The sequence below is a fragment of the Pteronotus mesoamericanus genome, unplaced genomic scaffold (assembly GCF_021234165.1).
Source record: "Pteronotus mesoamericanus isolate MK-2021 breed Mesoamerican mustached bat unplaced genomic scaffold, CSHL_Meso_final scaffold_408, whole genome shotgun sequence".
Lineage (NCBI taxonomy): Eukaryota > Metazoa > Chordata > Mammalia > Chiroptera > Mormoopidae > Pteronotus > Pteronotus mesoamericanus.
In genome coordinates, this window is record NW_026555315.1 from 1803131 (window position 1) to 1821930 (window position 18800).

The 18800-nt window shown below is 64.3% G+C and overlaps 1 protein-coding gene across 2 annotated transcripts; it reads left to right on the forward strand.

Moving 5' to 3' along the window:
• The first annotated feature begins 14331 nt into the window (after positions 1 to 14331).
• CBX8 (chromobox 8) lies at positions 14332 to 17110 on the forward strand. Of its 2 annotated transcripts, XM_054593020.1 has the most exons (6): positions 14332 to 14472; positions 14861 to 14904; positions 15098 to 15163; positions 15477 to 15543; positions 15662 to 15691; positions 16007 to 17110. In XM_054593020.1, the coding sequence occupies exons 1-6, from the start codon at positions 14404 to 14406 to the stop codon at positions 16898 to 16900; spliced, it is 1170 nt and encodes a 389-aa protein (XP_054448995.1). In that variant the 5' UTR covers positions 14332 to 14403; the 3' UTR covers positions 16901 to 17110. The 2 variants fall into 2 exon arrangements, with proteins under 2 accessions (XP_054448995.1, XP_054448996.1); XM_054593021.1 differs by lacking the exon at positions 15662 to 15691.
• Positions 17111 to 18800: the final 1690 nt, after the last annotated feature.

The window sequence follows — 18800 nt, forward strand, 5'->3', positions numbered from 1 at the left end:
GGGTCCCCTGGAGACCGGAGCGGGTTCCCGAGGGGGTGGCTCTGGCCGCCACGGCGGCGCTAGACCGCGAGCTTCGGAATTGGCGACAGCTTGGGAGGGGTCAGACGGACACCTGTGCGTGCGTGCTCGTGCTCGTGCGCGCGCGCGCCTCTGCGCTTGAGAGAGGGGGCGAGGCGAGCCCCCTGAACCGCGCGGTGTCTTTGCTGCCTCAGTTTGAGGCTAACCGGAGCCTAATCCTCCGAGGAATAGAGGTGCCTTCTCCCTCCGGGGGTTTCCGTCCCGCGGGTGGGCCCAGCGCTGGGCACCTGACCTGCATCCCGAAACCTCGACTCCACTGCCTGTAAACCCGAGGGTGGCTCTTGCAGTGCATTTTTCTCCTCACGCACAGGGTTACCCCCCCACCTTAACAATTGGCTGGGTTTTTAAGTAACCTTTAAATGAGACATCGATTTATCATTATTATGATTGCATTCAGATACCCAGCCCGAAGGGACATCCTGGGAAATGGTAATCCGGTGGTACCTAGGGCTGTTTGTGGTTTAGCACGTCCATAGCCTCGAAAGCACAATTCTTTGGCCGCTAATTGCTCTGATTACCTTAAAGGCGGGGGAGGTGAGTAGAGGGGATGCGGAGGGTGCGGGGGAGCCTGACTGCTCCCAGAGCCCAGTGCGTACAAGCCGTGGACCTGATACTGCGGCGGCTACTGCAACAGCATTGCACCCTCCCCCCGCCTCCAGCCCCCCTCCAGCATCCGGGCTCCTGCGCCGCCGCCGTTCGCAGGGTTTGGGGAGGGGGTGCGTGGGGTGGAAGTGAGAGCCTGCGCGGAGGGATCGAGGACTGGCTGACCCGGAGGAATGACAACGAGGGGGAGGAGGACGACGACCGCGGGAAGAAAACTTGGGGAGACGGTGCAGGCAAAAATGGGGGTAGACAAGGAGGGGGTGCCGCGACAAGAGACGGGGATGCCCAGAGAGAAAGAAAGAGACGGGGCGGGGAGCGGGCGGGGGCGGCTGGCTGGTTTCCACTCGTGAGAGCCGGTTGCCGAGAGACGCGCGGGCCAATGAGCGCGCACCAGCTCAGCCCGGCGCCCGCAGCGTGCCCTTATATGGTGCGGCCGAGCAGCGGGCGCTCGCGCACATCGCCATATAAGGGCAGGAACCTAAATACAGGCTATACCTTGTTCTCCGCTCGCGCGGCCGCTGCCCCAGCGATCGATGAGCGCGCCGCTGAGCCGGCTGCGGCGCGCGGGCCCCGGGAGCGGGCGGGGGGCGGGGGTGCCGAGCCGGCCGCGCGGCTGGGCCAGATGTGGCCGACGCAATGGCAGCCCGCGCCAGCTGTGGCGCTCAGGTGTTACCCGCCGCTGCCAGGCTGCCGCCCCCCCCCCCTTATCCGTCCCGCTCCCCCCTACTGTTTCCGAGGTGCAAATGCAAATGAACCAGGACTGAAATCTAATTGCTTTTGTTTAAAAAAATAGTGTGAGTCTGTGTTGTGTCTGAGCAAAGGCCCAGGATCCGGAGAAACCGAACCCAACGCCTGGGGGGCTGGGGAGGAGAGAGACTGGGACTGTGATTTGGAGGTTCGGGCTCCCTCCAGCCGTCTCCCGAGGCCTGACCAGCCTGCTGTCACCTGAGCTCTGGCGCCCCATTTCTCTGACCACCTTGGCGCCAGGCCTGGCCGAGGTCCCAGGCCAGGCTCAAGGGGCAGGGAGAACCCACGGGCTCCGTGCCCGGGCAGGCATGGGCAGCCTGGAGCCAGCCGGGCGGCAGAAGGAGAGGTGAGAAGCGTCCTTGTCGCGTCTTTCTCTGCCATCTCTGTACGGGCCTGGTTCCTGACACCAGGCCGCTCGGTGCCTGCAGTGACAGGCTGGGCGGCCGGGGAGCACAGCTACAAGACTGGGCCCATGCAGGCGGGACAGACCAGGCTGGGAGGAGGAGGGCCACCGGGGGTCTCCTTGTGGGGGGGGGGCACAGTGTGGAGTGGGAGGACTCCTGCCTGTGTCTCACCTCAGAGTCCTGGACCCAGTGGGCTGCTCCTCGCCTTCTCCCTCCCCACTTCTGGCTTTTCCCTCGCCCACCAGGAGAGGTGTTTGGCCTCCTGCCAGTGGGGTTCTGGACTCTGAGTGGCCCCAGGCCAGGACTGGGGGCGGGGAGAAGCGCCAGGCTGGGACCTGCTCAGCGATGGCACAGTCCCCCGCTGGCTGGGTGGCATGCGCTCGCCTTGGGGGTGAATGTTGCAGAGCCCACCCAGCACTTCCCACCATCTGGGGTTGAGGCCTATTGCACCCTCTGCAGGGTCACGAGAGCCTCCTAGAGACCCCCAGCTCTCCAGCAGGCCGACTGCCTGGGAGGCCCGTGCACCTGGCCCAGAGGCCGGAGTCGGGGACAGGCGTCTTCCCACACACACTCGAAGGGCGCCGCGGGCGGGCGCCAGTCTCCGGGCAGCCTGGACCGTGGGCCGGCGCTGTGCAGACCTTGCCCGGCGCTCCCGGCGCCGGAGATGCCGCGGCGAGCGGCTCTCCTCTCCGAGCGGCTATTTCCAGGAGCACGGTGCCACCTATAGAATGTACCTGGAATTAGTCCCGGCCGCCGGCTGTCGCCGTGCATGTGCCTCCCGCACGCAGTGTGGCGCTGGTGCCTGCTGCCTGCTGCCTGGCGCCGAGCTGGAGGGAACATAGCACCCTTCATGCTCCCAGCTGAGGTCGGGGCTGGAGACGCGGCCCCACGCTTCTCAGGGACCCTTCCCCTTGCCTTCCTGGGCCCCTACCTGGGTGCCTGGTAGCTCTGCGCCTGGTGGTGTTGGGGAAACGTGAGGTCAGTACCTGCCCAGCTGAGACAGTTCACTGCTCTTCCTAGGAATCCCCCCCACCCCGGCACCCCCTGCAGCCCCCAAGTCCGGGATTCTGGGTGCTGGCTGCACGATGGATCGGCGGTTGGTCCTCCATGGTTAACAAGCATTTTCTAAAAGTTTTGAAATCACAGCAAACCTGCCCAAAGGAGCCCAGATGTGTGGAACGTGGAGCCTGGGCAGGTGGCCCCAAGGCCCCAAGGCCGCCTACTCCCAAAGGTCATTTCGCAGGGAGAACCTGGGACCAGGAGAAAGGGAAATGGCTTGTCCAGATTCACTCCGCCAGCCGGGGCGGGCAGGCTCCGGGCCGGACCGAACCTTCTCATTCTCAGCCTGCCGCGCCGTGGGTCGTGCAGGTGCCTCTCCGCAGCTGCCCGTGCAGCGCGGCGCGGTGGCCCAGGAACCCGGAGCTGGCTCGTGGGGACCCAGGGCTGGCTCTTCCGGCATTGAGAGCTGACTGCCAAGACAGCCAGCCAGGCTGCGGGCGGCTGGGGAGGAGGGGGCCGGAGGCAGGACAGCTCCATCCTCTGTCGGATTCTGGCCCCCGGCTGCGGGGTTTCTGGCCTCACCAGGGCCTGGGAAGTCCAAAAACCAGTGACACCGCCCCTGCCCCCGCCGCGCGCGCGCGCGCGCGCGCGCACACACACACACACACACGAGGTGACTCTCTCACGCCAAACGCCGTGACTCGAGCAGCGGCGGGGTGCCTGGCTCTCCGCTGGCCCTAGTCGCACCCCAGCCAGAGGAACCTTGCACCTCCCTTAGGCCACTCAACTCCGGGGGCTGCAAACACTGTCCTGCAGCCTACCGTCCTCACGGGAGTGTTCCCTAACCCCTAAGGCTGCTTCCTCGCCTTTCAGTGTGGTTGATAAACCCTCCTTCTAAGAGCTGTGAAGAGTAGAGGGAAGAGTTCGGGAAGCGTACAGCACAGAGCGTGGCGTGGAGCAGCCCCTGCTCAGGGCCTGCGAGCTACCTCTGTCCACCCCCACGGCGCCCTCGTGCCAGGCGGGACACCAGTCTCCGGGCGCAGATGACCGAAACGCACGACGCCCCCTGGAGCGGGGGCCGGGGCAGGGCCCTGCACTCACCGCCCAGCAGGCCCCCGGGGGCCGGGCGGGTGTCTGCTCCGGCCCCCGCCCTGCCGCCGCCTGGCCCCGCCCCCTGCTCTGCCCCCCCACCCCCGCCCCCGCCGCCCCGGCTGCCGCCCAGAGCGCAGCCGCATCTTTTTTTCCCGAACCCACAGTGGCTGAAAGAAGCACCGTCTCACTCCAGGAAATTACGCCCGGGACCCCTTTCTCCCGCTCGGAAAAAAGGCAGGCATTGGTGGCTGTGTCAGTGTGACGCGCAGCCTTGCTCTCCTGGGATGCCAAGTGCCCTCCGTGGGGGCCGTTCCGGGTGCCTGTCAGTGACAACACGGGGAAGAGCGGCTGCGCTGGGACAGGGGCTGGGCGGCGGCGGGCCGTGAGCGCCAGCTGGGCGGCGGGCGGGGCCGGGGGCCCCTCTCTAAGCCTTCTCTCCTCCACTTCTCTCCTCCCCTTCCCTGCGTCTGCCCCGCACACCCTCGCCTCGGACGGCATCCCCGAGGGCGCTGCCGCTCTTCCCTCCTCAGCAGAGACAGGCGACACCCGCACCCGCTTCTGAGTGGTCCAGGCACCTTTAAAGCCCATCTGTCCCCTGAGATGCCCCCCTCCCTGCGTAACGCGCTCACCCTCCCCTTTTCGAATGGACACCGCTCCTCCCTCCGACCGAGGGGCGCAAAGTGGGGCGGGAGCTTTTCTCCCCTTGGGACTGGGGGGTTTACTCTCCGAAGTTCCCGTCTCTGGGGAGGAAAGCCCACCACCCCGCCGCCCTGCACCGGGGCCTGGGCCGGCCACTGCGGCAGCAAGGAGGCCGAAGCCCAGCACCCGCGCCCCCTGCCCCGGCCCGCAGGCGCCCCCCACCCCGGGCCGGCACCACCTCTTTCCGCGTGGGCTGCTCTTTGTTCTCTGTTCTCCGGTTCTGCGGCCCAGTTGTCTCTGGCTCTGGGGCAAACGACGCCATTGCTGGGCCCCCTGCAAACTGGATGGCGACCCCCGCAGGAGAAGAAGCTGCCAGCAGACCCCAGAGGCCCCACCCCTTCGCGTGGGGTGGAGGAGCAGGGGACACGGTTCCTGGACCCACAGCCCAGGGGCTGCTGGTGCATCCCGGCGGCGGGCGGGCGGCTGAGGTTGGTCGGAGACCTTCTCCTGCAGGTTTGGGAGGCCGTAGAGCCGGCAAGGCTCTGGGCTGGCCCCTTTTCCTCCTCTCTCTCCTGGGCTCTCCCTCCTCTCTCAAAAGGAGAAACTGAGGCTGGAACCTGGGGCTGTGACCGTAAGGCCAGGAATCCCAGCTCCCCCTGCATGGATGTTCCAGCTCGGAAGAGACTTTGCTGGGACAGCCCAGGGGTGCCCTTACTGAGAGCGCCGCCCCCCACTAGAAATAAGGGTGTGGGGGGGCGCACCCCAGGAAGGGGCGGAGGAGCCTGGATGGAGGCTGTGCCTGCAAGCAGCATGCGTGAGCCTGGACGGCGGGGGAGGAGGACCAGCCAGGTCTCCCTGGCCCAACCCAGCCGCCCCTCCCCCGCTCCCAGAGACCCCCGCTCCCACACCCCTGTCCCTTGGCACCCTCCTCCCTTCCCCTGGAACAACTCTCCTTGGGTGGTGGGACTAACCCTCCGCCCATTCCGCCCCCCCCCCGCCCCCGCCTGCCGCCTGCCCTCGTCTCTCTGCAGGTCACCCCTCCACCAGCAATGCCTCCTTCTTCCCCAAACCGGATTTTAAAAGCAACTTAAGAATGATTTCAAAAGAGGGGACTGTTATGGTGGCTGCTTGGTGGCAAGCTGAGCGGCCACCTCCTTCACTCAATGTAAAACTTGCGCCTTTCAGAGGAGACAGGGAATTCCTGGCCGCCGCTAGCTGCGGGGTCTCCGGCGGGTCTCCCGCCCTTTGCGCGCCCTCTGCGTTGTTTATGGGGCCGGCGCCTCGGCGGAGGGGGGCAAGCGCTGCAGCCAAAATGCTCTGGAGCCCAGAGCGGTCCCGAGAGTGGCCCCCGATTACAATGCGGCTCCAGATTCATTTGCCATATTTATGTGTGGATTTCTCCCTCCCACTCCCCTTCATATTAAAAAGATCAAAAAGGTTTTTTAATGTATAAAAGATGTTTCCTCCACATAATGCCCTCACCACCACCCACGCGCCCGTTTTTCTGCTTTGTATCCAGAGGCTTCTGCTGCCCCTTCTGCGAGGCGACGGTGCGGGGGAAGTGCTCCCTCTGGATCTGCCTGGAGGGTGGGGAACCGAGCGCTGGAGGGGCCAGAGCAGAGGCCGCCGGAGCTGCTGGGCAAACGCCTCCCTCACGCGCCGGGGCCACGCAGGCGGGGCGTCTCGCCTCCCTGCGCCATTGTCAAAGTCTGCCTCCAGAACTCCCAGCCGCGGTCCATGCTGCCCCTGGTCCTGGGGCCACCGAACCGCTCGTGGCGGAGGGAATGGTAGGTAAGGTGTCCGCGGAGGGCTCTCCTGGCGGCGCGGCCCCGCACCCGTTTGGCCAAAAAGTAGCTAAACTCCAAGGCTGAACCTGGGAAAGCCCAGAAACTGCGCGTGGACGTCTCATTCTCATTACTTTAAACTTCGCCTCGCCCTGCTCCTGATCAAGAATCCCACGCTGCAAAACCATTTTTTCTTGCCATAAGCCCCTGTTTTCAGGGTCTCGAGGACGAGCCGAAGAAAATTAATCTTGCCTCTGATTGCTATTATTCTAGATAAGCAACGGCTTATGCAAATGAGGGAGTGCGGCTTTCCAGATGAATGAGAACGTGCCAGGTAGCGGTGCTGGACAGCCCCAGATGTTTGCATAATTACTTCTGCCCCAGCTTCCAGAGTGCAAATGTCAAGGGAGGAAGTGGTGCGAGTAAATACGGTACTAAGCTCCCCGAATTTGATTTCCTAGAGAGGAGCAGGGAAGCCGATCCGAGGCTTTCATCTGCTGCGAGGAAAGCCTTCCCGGCTCTCTGGCGAGGATGTCGCGGCCACTCGGGCCGTCTGCGCCCTCCCCCATGGGGCTGGGCTGCCTCGCGCCCGAGGGTGGCTGGAGCGACTAGGGTCTGGCCCCGGCAGCGAGGCGCTTGCGCGGGGACGGAGCCTCCGCTGGCCACGCGCTTCCCGGTTGTCCCGGAACCGGCAACGCGGCTTCTGGGCGTGCGCAGGGTCGGCACGCGCGGTCGCGCAGCCTCGACGCCAGCCAGGCCGCGGCAGATCCCGGACAGCTGGGGGCGCCCCGCGGGAGCGCCCTCCGGGGGCTGTATGGAAAGACACTCAAAAGAGCCGCGGAGGACGCCGGGTGCCGAGGCGACACTGCAGGCCACCAGCTGTGAGAAAGCCGGACGGACCCTTCGGGGCACCGTCGCGATTTCTCCGCGGAATCCCTAAACGGGGGCCGCTAGGGTTTGCCGTCGGCCCGCCGCAGCCCCCGCTGCTTGGCGCACTCCTGCGGACGGCGAACGGGCCAGCGGGCGCCTCTGCCCCAGGCCTCCTAGAGCCCCAGACTCGCCGCGCCCGACTGGCGATCCTGGAATGGCTCGGCAGGCTGCTGCACGTCGGGGTTCCTGACCCCTGCAAGGGGAGGCCGAACTTTGGCTCTTCTCAGCGCCAACAGCCTCGCGGGGAAACGGCACTGGCGAGGAACCTCTCACTTTGAAACTTATTTGAGGTCCCTGGAGTCCGAGCAAAAAGTCACTTCAATTCCTTCCGCTTGGGGGCGGGGTAGGAAGTGAGAAAGACAGCGAAGCGCCAGGCCGAGTCCCAGGCTTCCCCGGGAAGGGAGGGCCTGCGGCAGTGTCTAGGGAAGGGAGAGGACAAGGAGGCCACCGGCGCACCAGCCTGGCTGGTGGCCGAAATGCCCACCCCCGCGGAGCCGGGGTTCGAGGGTGCCGAGGGAGCCAGGCTACCTCGCTGAGCGCAGGCTCTGGGACCACCGTCGCAAGCCGCGATCCGCTCGGCCTCGCCGGACATCTTCCCGTGGAAGGGTGCCTGCTGCCTGCCTTCCCCGTGGGAGCCGAGGGGGCGCACGCGCACCGCGCCGAGTAACCGCAAGGCCAAGGGCTCTCCTGCGGACAGAATGGTGTCAAACTCTCCCCCAGGGGCTTCTTGAATCTCAGGCTGCCAAACAAAAGGTCGAGCCCTAAGGACACGGCCGACAGCAGCAGATCCTCGGGCATCCAAGCCTAGGGGCCTTTTTATAACGCGCGCCTCCCGGACGGGACTCCAAGTCCTTGACCTCCAGGCCACGCACTTGTCTTCGCCCCCACACCCCGCCTCCCTCCTGGCCTTTCGCAGTCCCTCCCAGGCCATGCCTAGGCCGTCGGGTCTAAGGTCTGAGCCCCTTCTCGGGGGCGCCGGGAACGGAGCTCCCTGGCCGCCCCCCATCCCCGCGGTCTAGGACCTCATCGACTCCGCGGAACAGGCACGGGGCTGCAGCCGCTCGGTTCTGCCTTCTATCTCCCGTCTCCCCCTGCATTCCCACTCCCACGGCCGCCGAGCGTGCCTCCCTGCTCCCCGGAGCCGGATTTCACAAGCAACACCCAGCGGCTTTCCCAGAAAAGATTTGGGTAGAGGGGTCCCCGCAGCGGCTCACGTGCGCGCATGCGTACGGGCTCCGACGCTGTGCGCGTGCTCCTTCCACGGGGATCCCGCAGTGCGCCGGCCTCGGGGCTGCGAGGGGCCGCCGGTGAGTCCTGGCTCCGAGTCCCTCTGTGAGACGCGTCCTGGGGTCGACGCTCTAAGGGGCGAGCCCAGACTGTGTCTGAGGAACACACAGTCCGTTTCCCGGGGGAAGGTCGGTGAGCACCCGGCTCTCTCTTCGTGGGCGTCCCTCCTGGGAAGCAGGCACAGCTCGGGCTAACACTGGGTTCCCCGGAGAAAGGCACCCAAACCAGACCCAACGTGCCCTAGTAGCCTGGTCCCAGAACGCCAACAACAGCGACAACTGTAGCAGTTACCAGGAACACTTCCTGAGCCTGCGCCTGCGCCTGACAGTGTCACTGTGCCTCATGGCTTTGCCTTGAACCCCCACATCGACCCTGTGGGGTGTGCACATCAATCTTCCTTTTTAAGATAATTACGGGGACTGAAGCACAGAGTGGTTAAGTAACTCGCATAAGAGCACAGTTATTAAAATGAATCTGAACCCAGGCAGGCTGATCCTACAACGCACAATTTTTAGCCACTGTGCTCTATGATGAAGGAAAAACAAAGATCTCCACCAACATCCTGCCTCCAGCTGGGTGCATTGGGCTCCTAGAATCTGCCCTGCACCCCTGCCGAGGCTGTTCCTGCCTCATCTTTTGCCAAGGGCCCCGGACGGACTCGGTCTCTGCTTAGCAGGGACCACGTTGCTGATTCTGGCAGTGAGGACCCATGACAGGAGTCTTACCTTGAATTCTTCCTTTAAGCTCAGGAGGGACTGAAATGTGCACAGGGTCCGAAGCCCTGGCCTTGGAGGATCGGAGAGACTCTGGCTTGGGGTGCTCAGGCGGAACCCCCGCCGCGTGCCCTTCGGGCGAGCCACTTGGCCTGGCTGGACCTCAAGTGTGCCCACCTGTAAAATGGGCGTGAAGGGATTGACGGTACCTGGCTGTTGTGAATCTTCGGTGGGACAATGCGGGCGCCAGCCAGCGACTGCTCGATAAACACTGTCTGTCCTGGAGGGGCCGCCGTCCTGGAGGCTCGAGAGGGGATTGATTTTGGTTCCTGTGGTTTCAGGGGACGGGAGTTCAAGGTTAGGTGACTGCTGGAGTGAGTGCAGGCTGGTGGGAAGTGACTGCGGGCGTGGCCAGCCTCTTCCTGGGCTGCTCTACTGTGTCTCTGACGAGGGTGGTCTGCAGGTCTGCTTGGCAGGAGAAAGTGGGAACCCCTTGCTGGGGGCTCAGCTAGAAGCTGAAGCCGCGGCCAGGAAGCTCTGTGGCCTCACCTGCGGCCCCGGCCAGCCCGGCCCAGCCGGGTCTCTGCCCGCACCTCTCTGCGGGGCGTTGGGTCACCCCTGCGGCTTCCCTTAGCTGTGGGCAACCAGCGCCTGCAGGTGCTGTGGCCCCGGGCAGGGATGGGCAGACGAGAGTCGGTCCGGGGCCGCTCAAGGTGAGCCACGGCCGGCGGCCGCACACGAGGCCACGGCCTGCACCCACACCTCGGAGCCGCCGTGCTCACTCCACAGCCGGCCCACCCGCGCGCCTGAGGCAAATGGTTGGGTTCAAATCTGCCCGCATCCGCCGCCAAGACCTAGCAGGTCCGACGCCCGCCAAGCCGCGGAGTTGAAACGCTCCCAAGGAACGAGCCCAGGCCCAGCCTCGCCCTGGAGCGAGAGGATGCGCTGGGGCTTGCTGGTCGCGCGGGCGACCCGGGAGCCCAGCGCCTCACCCTGGCCGCTCCTCCCCTTTTCCCTCCTTTGATGAGGCCCGCCTTCGGCCTTCCTTCCCCGGGGCCGAGCGCCTGGCAGCCGGTACAGGGAGGCCCAAGAGGGTCCCGGCCGCGGGGCAGCCTCCTGGCCGTGTGAGGCCAGAGTCCGGAGCCCAGGCCAGGGCACCTTGCAGGGTCTGGGGTGGCGGCTCGGGCTGCCTCCCAGGTGTCAGGAGCAGGTACCAGGCCTTTTGGCGCAGGGAAAGGAAGTCGAAGGCCTGTGCCCGAGTCACCCAAACGAGTGCAGAATCAGAGAGGTGACCCCAAGGTTCGGGAAGCAGGTGTTCAGAGGTGGGCCTGCGTCTGCATTTCCGTAAACAAAGAAACTGGGCAGCCCCCTCGGAGGACCAGGGGGTGGAGGGAGGCTGCTGAGAGAATCGCCGACAATTTCCTTCATAAAAATGCGATCTGAGATCATTTGATTTCCACTTTCACTCCCCCCTGCCCCCGCCCCAACACACGCACTGTCTCCAAAGACACTCAAATTGCAGCCATATGGGGCTAAAGTAATAGGAAGCAGTTACCTTATTCACTGCAGAGGCGGCGCACTCGAACCTGGCCCCTTGGCCGAGGGCCGCGGAGCGGTGGGGTGCAGAGCCAGGGTTCTCATTCTTTGAAACTTTGTTTTGTTTACTCCGAGGAGGTGCGTGTGCGAAAATCAAGAGTCTAACTTTGAAGGGGAAAGGCTGGCGTGCGGAGGTGAGAGGGGAGGTGTGGAGCATTGAGCGACGGACGAAGAGACAGGTCCAGTGAGAAACGTGAGGAGTGAGGCTCCTCAACGCCTCGGTTTCTAAGACGGTGCCAAGGGCTGACCAGTTTGAAAGGACCGTGGGAAACCCTCCCGGGACGCCACCCCCAGCCTGCGCTGGCGCCCTCTCCTGGCCCACCCAGGCGCCGTTCGGTCCCCTCCTGCAGGGCCCCAGCTCTGGGCTGCTCCTGACTACCAACCCATTTCTCAGATTGCTGCCTCTCAGTTTCTACACCGTCACGGGGTGGGGGCCGCCAGGGACCTGTCCTCACACGACGCATAACCCTGCTCTCCCGAAGGCACTCTCCCACCCCCCGTCGGGGGTTGCTTTCCTCCGCAGGACCGAGCTTGTCCGGTGCAGACAAGAACGGGGCTCGGTCTGATGGCTCTCAGATTATCCTATACTTCTTTCCTTCTGGATCGAGTTCCACCTCGGTTTGGGCTCCGCAGGAATCCCCGACGTCTGCAGACTCAGACGCCTCGCAGGCGATAATTTTGTTCAGAACAAGCGTGTTTGCCACCAGACATGAAGACAGGCAGGAAAATGCGGCAGGGAAGCGAAAAAATTACTAAATACCCCTCCAGAGGAGGGAGCCGCGCAAGGCAGCGACAGGCTTTTCATTCCCCCACTTCACACTTCGGAGGCATGTAGGGCAAGTAGACAAGGAAGGCAAAGGAGAAGTGGAGGAGGAGGGGGAGGAGGGAGAGGAGGAGGAGGAGGAAAGGCAGGCCAGGAGGGAGGCGAGAGGAAGGAAGGAAGGGAGTAAGGAAGGAAGGGAGGGAGAGAGAAAAGGAAAGTACAGAAACGCCCGGAGGGAGCAGGAAAGCTAAGCTTCACGGCGTGAAACTGAAACCCTCGACCTCTGCGCGCCTCAGGCCAACTCCGGGGCTGTACAGGCACCCAAGGCAGACACACTCCCGGGGCCGGGGCTCCAGAAACCCTTTCGGAAGGGAAACGGCCACTCTTTGCGGGCGCAGAGGGCTCGGGAGGGGTTGGGGAGCGGGCGGGAGGAGAAGCGGGTCTGGTCCTCGGCCGGCTGGGGCGGCGCCCTCCCGCCGGCCTGCCAGGGGGCCCTGGAGCCCGCCGAGGAGCCCGCGCGGCCCGAGAGCCGTGGCCCACGGCGGGCGGCGGATGCCAGGAGGGGGCGAGCGGGGCGCGCAGAGCGACCCAGGCCCAGGGCGGAGGGTGGGCTTTCTCTGGGCGGGGAAACCAGACACTTATAGGCGGCTGAGACCGACTTTATTTTTACTGCCCAAACTGTTGGAAAGTATTTAAGCTTAAACAGAAACAGCTGTATCGCTGGCACCGGCCAACGAAACTATTTGTTACCGGGAATGACTTTTTATGATTAAGGACGCGGCCGTCGGCGGCCTCTCGCGGGCGGCCGGCGCGGGTCGCTGGGGTGATCTGGGCGTCGTCAGCTCGGTGTTCGTTAGGACAGGGCGGCCGCGGAGAGGAGACTGTTCACCCAGCTCCCACCTTGTCATGCTTGGGAACAAGGCCAAAGCCCGGAACCCCGCGTTTCGCGGTGGGGGGAGGGGAGCGAGAGAGAAGGTGGGCCCAGGGCCGCGATTGCCCCGCGGGCCCAGGACGGTGCCGCGCCGCGCACCTAACTTTGGACAGAAGTCCGGTTTTCCGCTCTGGGCGTCCTGATCCTTGGAGTCAGACTTCTTGGCTCGCTCTTGCGCTCTTTTTCTCTCTCCCTCCCACCTATTGCCTCTCCAAAGGAAACAGCTTCCACTCAAGTTTATCGTCGATGTTCTAACTAAATCATGGGTTCCAAGGAGTGGCGCTGCGACGTGCAGCTTGGGCGGTAAGACGAGAGGGTCGGGGAGAGCGGGCCCCGACGCGGGCTGCGGCCCCTGCCACCGCCCGTCCGCGAGTCACCGAGGGCTGGTGTGCACACGCGAGGCATCCGCGGCCCAGCCCTGGCCCCCTTTCCCGGTCCTTCGGTCTCCGCCCCAGAGGCCCTCTCCCTCAGCTCGCACTGGACTCCGCCACTTCCCCTCTGCGTTTTCTCGCCGAGCGAATGCCGCGCACGTCGGGAAGCGCCTGGGACAGGAAGTGTGTGGCTCAGGCCCCGCAGGTCGCCCGGGTGCAGGCGGAGCGGGACGCCCCGCCAGCCCCGCGCCCCAACCCCAGCCGGGCTCCAAGCTCCGCCTTGGCGGCTGGTGGTCGACGCCCTCCCCCAACACGCCCAGGCACCGGGCAGGGGGCGGCTGCGCGGGGGCTGGCGACTCCCGGGCCGGGACCCGGCGGGGACGAGCAGCGTGGGCCAGCAGCAGGGGTAGGTGGCTGCGGGCGTCGGGGACGGGTCGGGAAGCAGTAGGAAGGCGCGCGACGTCCCCAGCAGGGTCCCGGGGCGCGGGGAGGCTCGCGCAGGAAGAGCGGGTCCCCTCTGGGTCTGCACTCCGCTTCCGAGCTGGGGGCGAGCGGTCGAGCCCAGCCCGGCTCGCACGGCCCGCAGGGTGGCCGAGGGCAGGGCTGCGCGACAGGAGACGGAGACACAGGCACATTGATTTGTTAGCAGGATGGGACTGGCGGCGGCGGCGGCGGCGGCGGCGGGGGAGGCCGTTGCCATGGAGACCGAAGGTCGGGTGGGCGGCCCAAGGGGAGGGGGCGGGGAGGAGGAGCGGGCGAGGGGCGCGCCGCCGGCTCCCGGGGTGCGGGCGCGGCCCGCAGCGCCCCAGCACCTGTGCATTGTGCATTGTGCGGCGCCGGCGGCTGGGGGAGGGGAGGGCGCGAGAGTGGGTGGTGGGGGCGGGGCGGGCCGGGGTCTGCCGAGGGGGCGGGGCCTGGCTGAAACCGCCGCGGGGGTCTCCGCGGGAGCTGGGGGGGGGACGCTGAGCACCGGAGGGACGACTTGGCGGCGGGGGAGGGGGCCCAGGCGAGGACACAGGGAGAACGGCCCCCCTGGCCAGCTCTGCAGACTGACAGCGACCGGGCCGCCCTCCCCGAGACGTCACTTCCGGCGGCGGCCCCACCCCCTCGCGTTCTGTCCCTAGAGTCGCCTCGGACTCCGCCCCCTGGCGATTGGAACGCGGGTCACGTAGCAACGCGGGGGAGAAAGGGAGAGGGGCGTGGCCCGGGGCTCGCCCAATCAGCGCGCGGGGGAGCAGACCCTGTCCGCTCGGCTTTAGCAACGTCGTTAGCAACACGTGGGGCGGGAGGAAGCGCTGGGCGGCAGGGGAGGGGGGAAACCGAGAGCTGGAGGGGGGCGGGGAGGGAGCGAGAGCGCGGGAGGGGGAGGAGAGCTGACGTCAGCGGGAGAGTATTATGGTCTGTCGTGCGCTGGCTGCTGCTTTTCTGCTCCTGGAAGCAGCCAAGGGGGGAAGCGGCGAGTCAACATGGAGCTTTCAGCGGTTGGGGAGCGGGTGTTCGCGGCCGAAGCCCTACTGAAGCGGCGCATACGGAAAGTAGGTGCCCCTGGGCCTTGGGCCGAGGCCGGCCGAGCCCTCCCCTCTGGGCCCGGGTTCCCTCCCCCTGCTGCAGCCCAGCTTCCCTTCCCCCAGGTCCCATCAGCGGCCGCGGCCGTGGCGGCGGCAGCGGCTCTGAGCCCAAGCGCTTTCCTTAGACTTGCAGCAATGCACAGATTGCATGGGTGGGGGGCGGGGTGGGGGCGATGAATGCCGGTGCATGCACTTTGTGCAGCGTTTTGTGCAGGGGGCGATGCAGTGGACGCGTGCCTTTCGCGATAGGATTTCACGCATTCATTTGGTGCATGCATTTTTTGCATGTATTTCTTGTGTCCTCGTCATGCATTTCTCCCCGTGCACACACATATTTTCCCTTTTGCATCCGCAGGGACGCATGGAATACCTCGTGAAATGGAAGGGCTGGTCGCAGAAGTAAGTAGGTTATATGCAGGTCTCAACCCCAGACTGTTATTCGGGAGGTTTCTTTCTTCCTCTTTTTTTCCCTTTATGTTGAAATACAACACAATGCAACAAGAAAAGTTACAGACAGACACACACACACACACCCCCAGCTGCTCCTTCCCTGTTCCCGGGACTGATGCCCACCCCTCCTGATTCCCTCTAGGTACAGCACATGGGAGCCCGAAGAGAACATCCTGGACGCTCGCCTGCTTGCAGCCTTTGAGGAAAGGTACAGGCTCTTCCAAGCCTCAGCCTCTATTTATTTATTTATTTAATTTTAGAGAAAGAGAGGAGAGAGGGAGAGGGAGAAACATCGATTTTTGTTGTTCCGTTTCTTGATGCCCTCATTGATTCTTGCCTGTGCCCTGAGCAGGGACTGAACCTGCAACCTTGGTGTGTCCGGACAATGCTCTAACCACCTGAGCCACCCGGCCCTGCTTCTCCCTTAGGGATGCGGAGGCGGGTGGCTTCTCTCCAGCCTGGACTGGAGTCCCATCCAGTTTCATTGCTTACATGCTCCCTTTCCCACCTCCTTTCTCCAGGGAACGAGAGATGGAGCTCTATGGCCCCAAAAAGCGAGGGCCCAAACCCAAAACCTTCCTGCTCAAGGTAGGATGGCTTTGTCCAATAGTGGACTGCAATGTTGCTGTGTCCATTTGTGGGAAGGGGGCCCTGAGGGCTTGTGAACCAATGGGGTGTCCACACACTTTGCTTATTTGTAATCTAGGAGGGAGTCCCCAGGCAGGCTGTGGACCAGGTCAGTGACTGTGCCAAAGGGGTGTCTTGGGGGGAGGGCCTTAGCCATTCAAGAATTTCCCCCCCCGTCCCCCCCGCCCCGCCCCCCCAATAGATGTAGAATCAAATACAAGAAGTGTGCTTGCTGCAAATGGCTGCTCCCAGACTAACCCTCTACCCCTTCCCCAGACCACCCCCCCACCCGCACCCCCACCCATATAGCAGTTCTGAGGCATTGGAGGGGAAGCTGGGAGGCTGGCTGGAAGAGGGGTCCCGGGAGTTGGGGGTCGAGTGGGCGGGGCCCTGCTCCACTCTTGACACCCCTTCTCTCCGGCAGGCCCAGGCCAAGGCAAAGGCCAAAACTTACGAGTTCCGAAGTGACTCTGCCCGGGGCATCCGGATCCCCTACCCTGGCCGCTCGCCCCAGGACCTGGCTTCCACTTCCCGGGCCCGCGAGGGCCTTCGGAACATGGGTTTGTCCCCGCCGGGGAGCAGCAGCAGCACCAGCAGTACCTGCCGAGTGGAGCCCCCTCGGGACCGTGACAGGGACCGGGACCGCGAGAGGGAGAGGGACCGTGAAAGGGAGCGGGAGCGTGAACGGGGTGCCAGCCGCGTGGATGACAAACCCAGCTCGCCAGGGGACAGCTCTAAGAAGAGAGGCCCCAAGCCCCGGAAGGAGCTCCTGGACCCATCGCAGAGGCCCTTGGGAGAACCCGGCGATGGCCTGGGAGATTACCTCAAGAACAGGAAGCTGGAGGATGCCTCTTCAGGGGCAGGAAAGTTCCCAGCTGGCCACAGCGTGATCCAGCTGGCCCGGAGGCAGGACTCCGACCTGGCCCAGTGTGGCGTGGCCAGCCCCAGCCTAGCCGAGGCCACGGGCAAGCTGGCCGTGGACACCTTTCCCGCCAGGGTCATAAAGCACAGGGCCGCTTTCCTGGAGGCCAAAGGCCAGGGAGCCCTGGACCCTGGCGGCCCCCGGGTCCGGCACGGCTCAGGCACCCCCAGCGCCGTGGGTGGCTTGTACCGGGACATGGGGGCTCAGGGGGGAAGGCCCTCGCTCATCGCCAGGATCCCAGTGGCCAGGATCCTGGGGGACCCAGAGGAAGAGTCCTGGAGCCCTTCTCTGACCAACCTGGAGAAGGTGGTGGTCACCGATGTGACCTCAAACTTTTTGACCGTCACCATTAAGGAAAGTAACACGGACCAAGGCTTTTTTAAAGAGAAAAGATGAATCGCTGGGTGGGTGATTCCAGGACAAGAGAGCAGGAAAGAGTGAGAGCGCAAGCTGGGCGTAAAGGATGCTTTTTATTTCTGGGTGGGAGGCGGCCTTCCGGCTGGTCCCCTCCCGACCACCACACGGCCCGCCCCTTCATGCCTCCTTCCTCCCTCTCCGTTTTGGTTGGAAGATTATCTCTAGAGTTATATTTTCTATTAGATGTAAATATGTTATTTAAGAAAAAATATCTAAATATATATATTTCAACTCTTGAAGTTGTTTTATTTAACGAGGAGAGAGAGAGAGAGCCTCAGTGTGGTTTAGTTGGGGCAGACAGGCCGGCCTGGGCCAGGAGGGGCCCCTCAGCTGCCCAGGGCACTAGGGAGGTCGGGGACCCGGGTTCTGGGCCTCCGGTGGCGTCTGCAGGGACTCAGGCGGCCCACCTCACCCCTCCTCCGTTTTCCCACAGCCCCAAGGCAGACCCCTGGAAACCAAGGCAGGACCCGGATTTTTTCTCCCTTCCCATTGGCCGGCCAGGCCAGCAAAAGGTTGGCTCCCCAATCAGAAAAAAGGAGGGTGGGGTCAGTCTGTTTTTCCTTTTTTTTTTTTTTTTTTTTTTTAAGATTAAGTCTGTTAGAGGGGGGAAGTTTTGACTTGAACCATTTTTGTGTGTCATTTTGAAGACGAAAAGTCGCGGGGGGGTGGGGAGCAGCCGACTTCCCCCCAGGACCACACCAGGAAATGCACTTTACCGGCGCTGTGCGGTTGCACACGCAGATCAGATCGTGTGCGTGTCGGTCATGTGGATAAAACCTCCCAGTTCCCTCCATTCCTCTCTTTACTCCGCAGAAAGAAAAGAAATCCAGCGAATCTGTTTACATTCCCGAAATGCCAGGATAAATTGGGAGGATTGCATGTCAGTGCCCAGAGCTGGAGACGGTTGCTCACAAGCGAAGTGTTTGGGGGTGGACCTTTCCTCTCGCGCCCGCTAGCTGCGCCAGGAGCGGAGACGGTGGCCCCAGCTCCCAGGAAGCATTGGACTCGCCGCCCGCCCTCGCGGAGGGCGGGCCGCCGGCCCCCGGACCGACGCACGGCCAGACAGGCCCACCCTGCGGACCCACGGAGGGAGGCGCGGCGGCGGGCGCGGCTGCAGCGGCCTGGCCGCGAGCGCGGTGGAGGGTCTGGGCCCCGGGCTGGGAGCTGGGCAGGACTCGCGCCCCGGCGGCTCCGCGGGGCGAGGGGAGGGAGGGAGGGCCGAGGCGAGGTTTTCATCCAAGAATGCGCATCAGAACTTTTGCTTTTACCTCACTCCCCCCCACCCCCTCTTAAAAGCAAAAGCTATAATTTATAGGCCTTTTCGATTCGCGGAGTGTTCTCTATTTGAACTCGACTTCAAACTCCGCCAAAGGGGGAGGAGCGGGGGGTTGGAGAAGAGACGCCGCGGCGGGGGAGGCCCTGCGCGGCCGCCGGCGGGTCCCGGGCGCCCCCGCCCCGGCCGCCTCGGGACCACGCTGCCCTCCAAGGGCGCAGGAGGCGCGCCCCACTTGACTCAAAAGCACAACTCTGTTTCCTCCCTCCCTTCGAGGACTGACCTGCGGCCTCCCCGCCCTTAAAGGGCCAGCGGAGATGCAACTCCCCAGTGCTCGTCGAGCGAGGGGCGGGGGGCCCGAAGCGCCGGAGGAAGCACAGACCCGAGCGGGGGAGCCGGGGAGCCGGGACTGAGGGGCGTCCGCGGCTCGTTGGGGGGGGGGGTCAGGGCGGGACCCCCAGCCTCGACGTCCTCCCCACTCCCGTATCGCCACCTCCGGCTTCCCAGCCTCTCTCCCCTGCAGACTTTCTTGCCTTTATAGAGAGCGGGGCGGAGAGGAGTGAACCGGTGGAGGACACGATTTTGTTTGTTTTTGAATATTAAGCT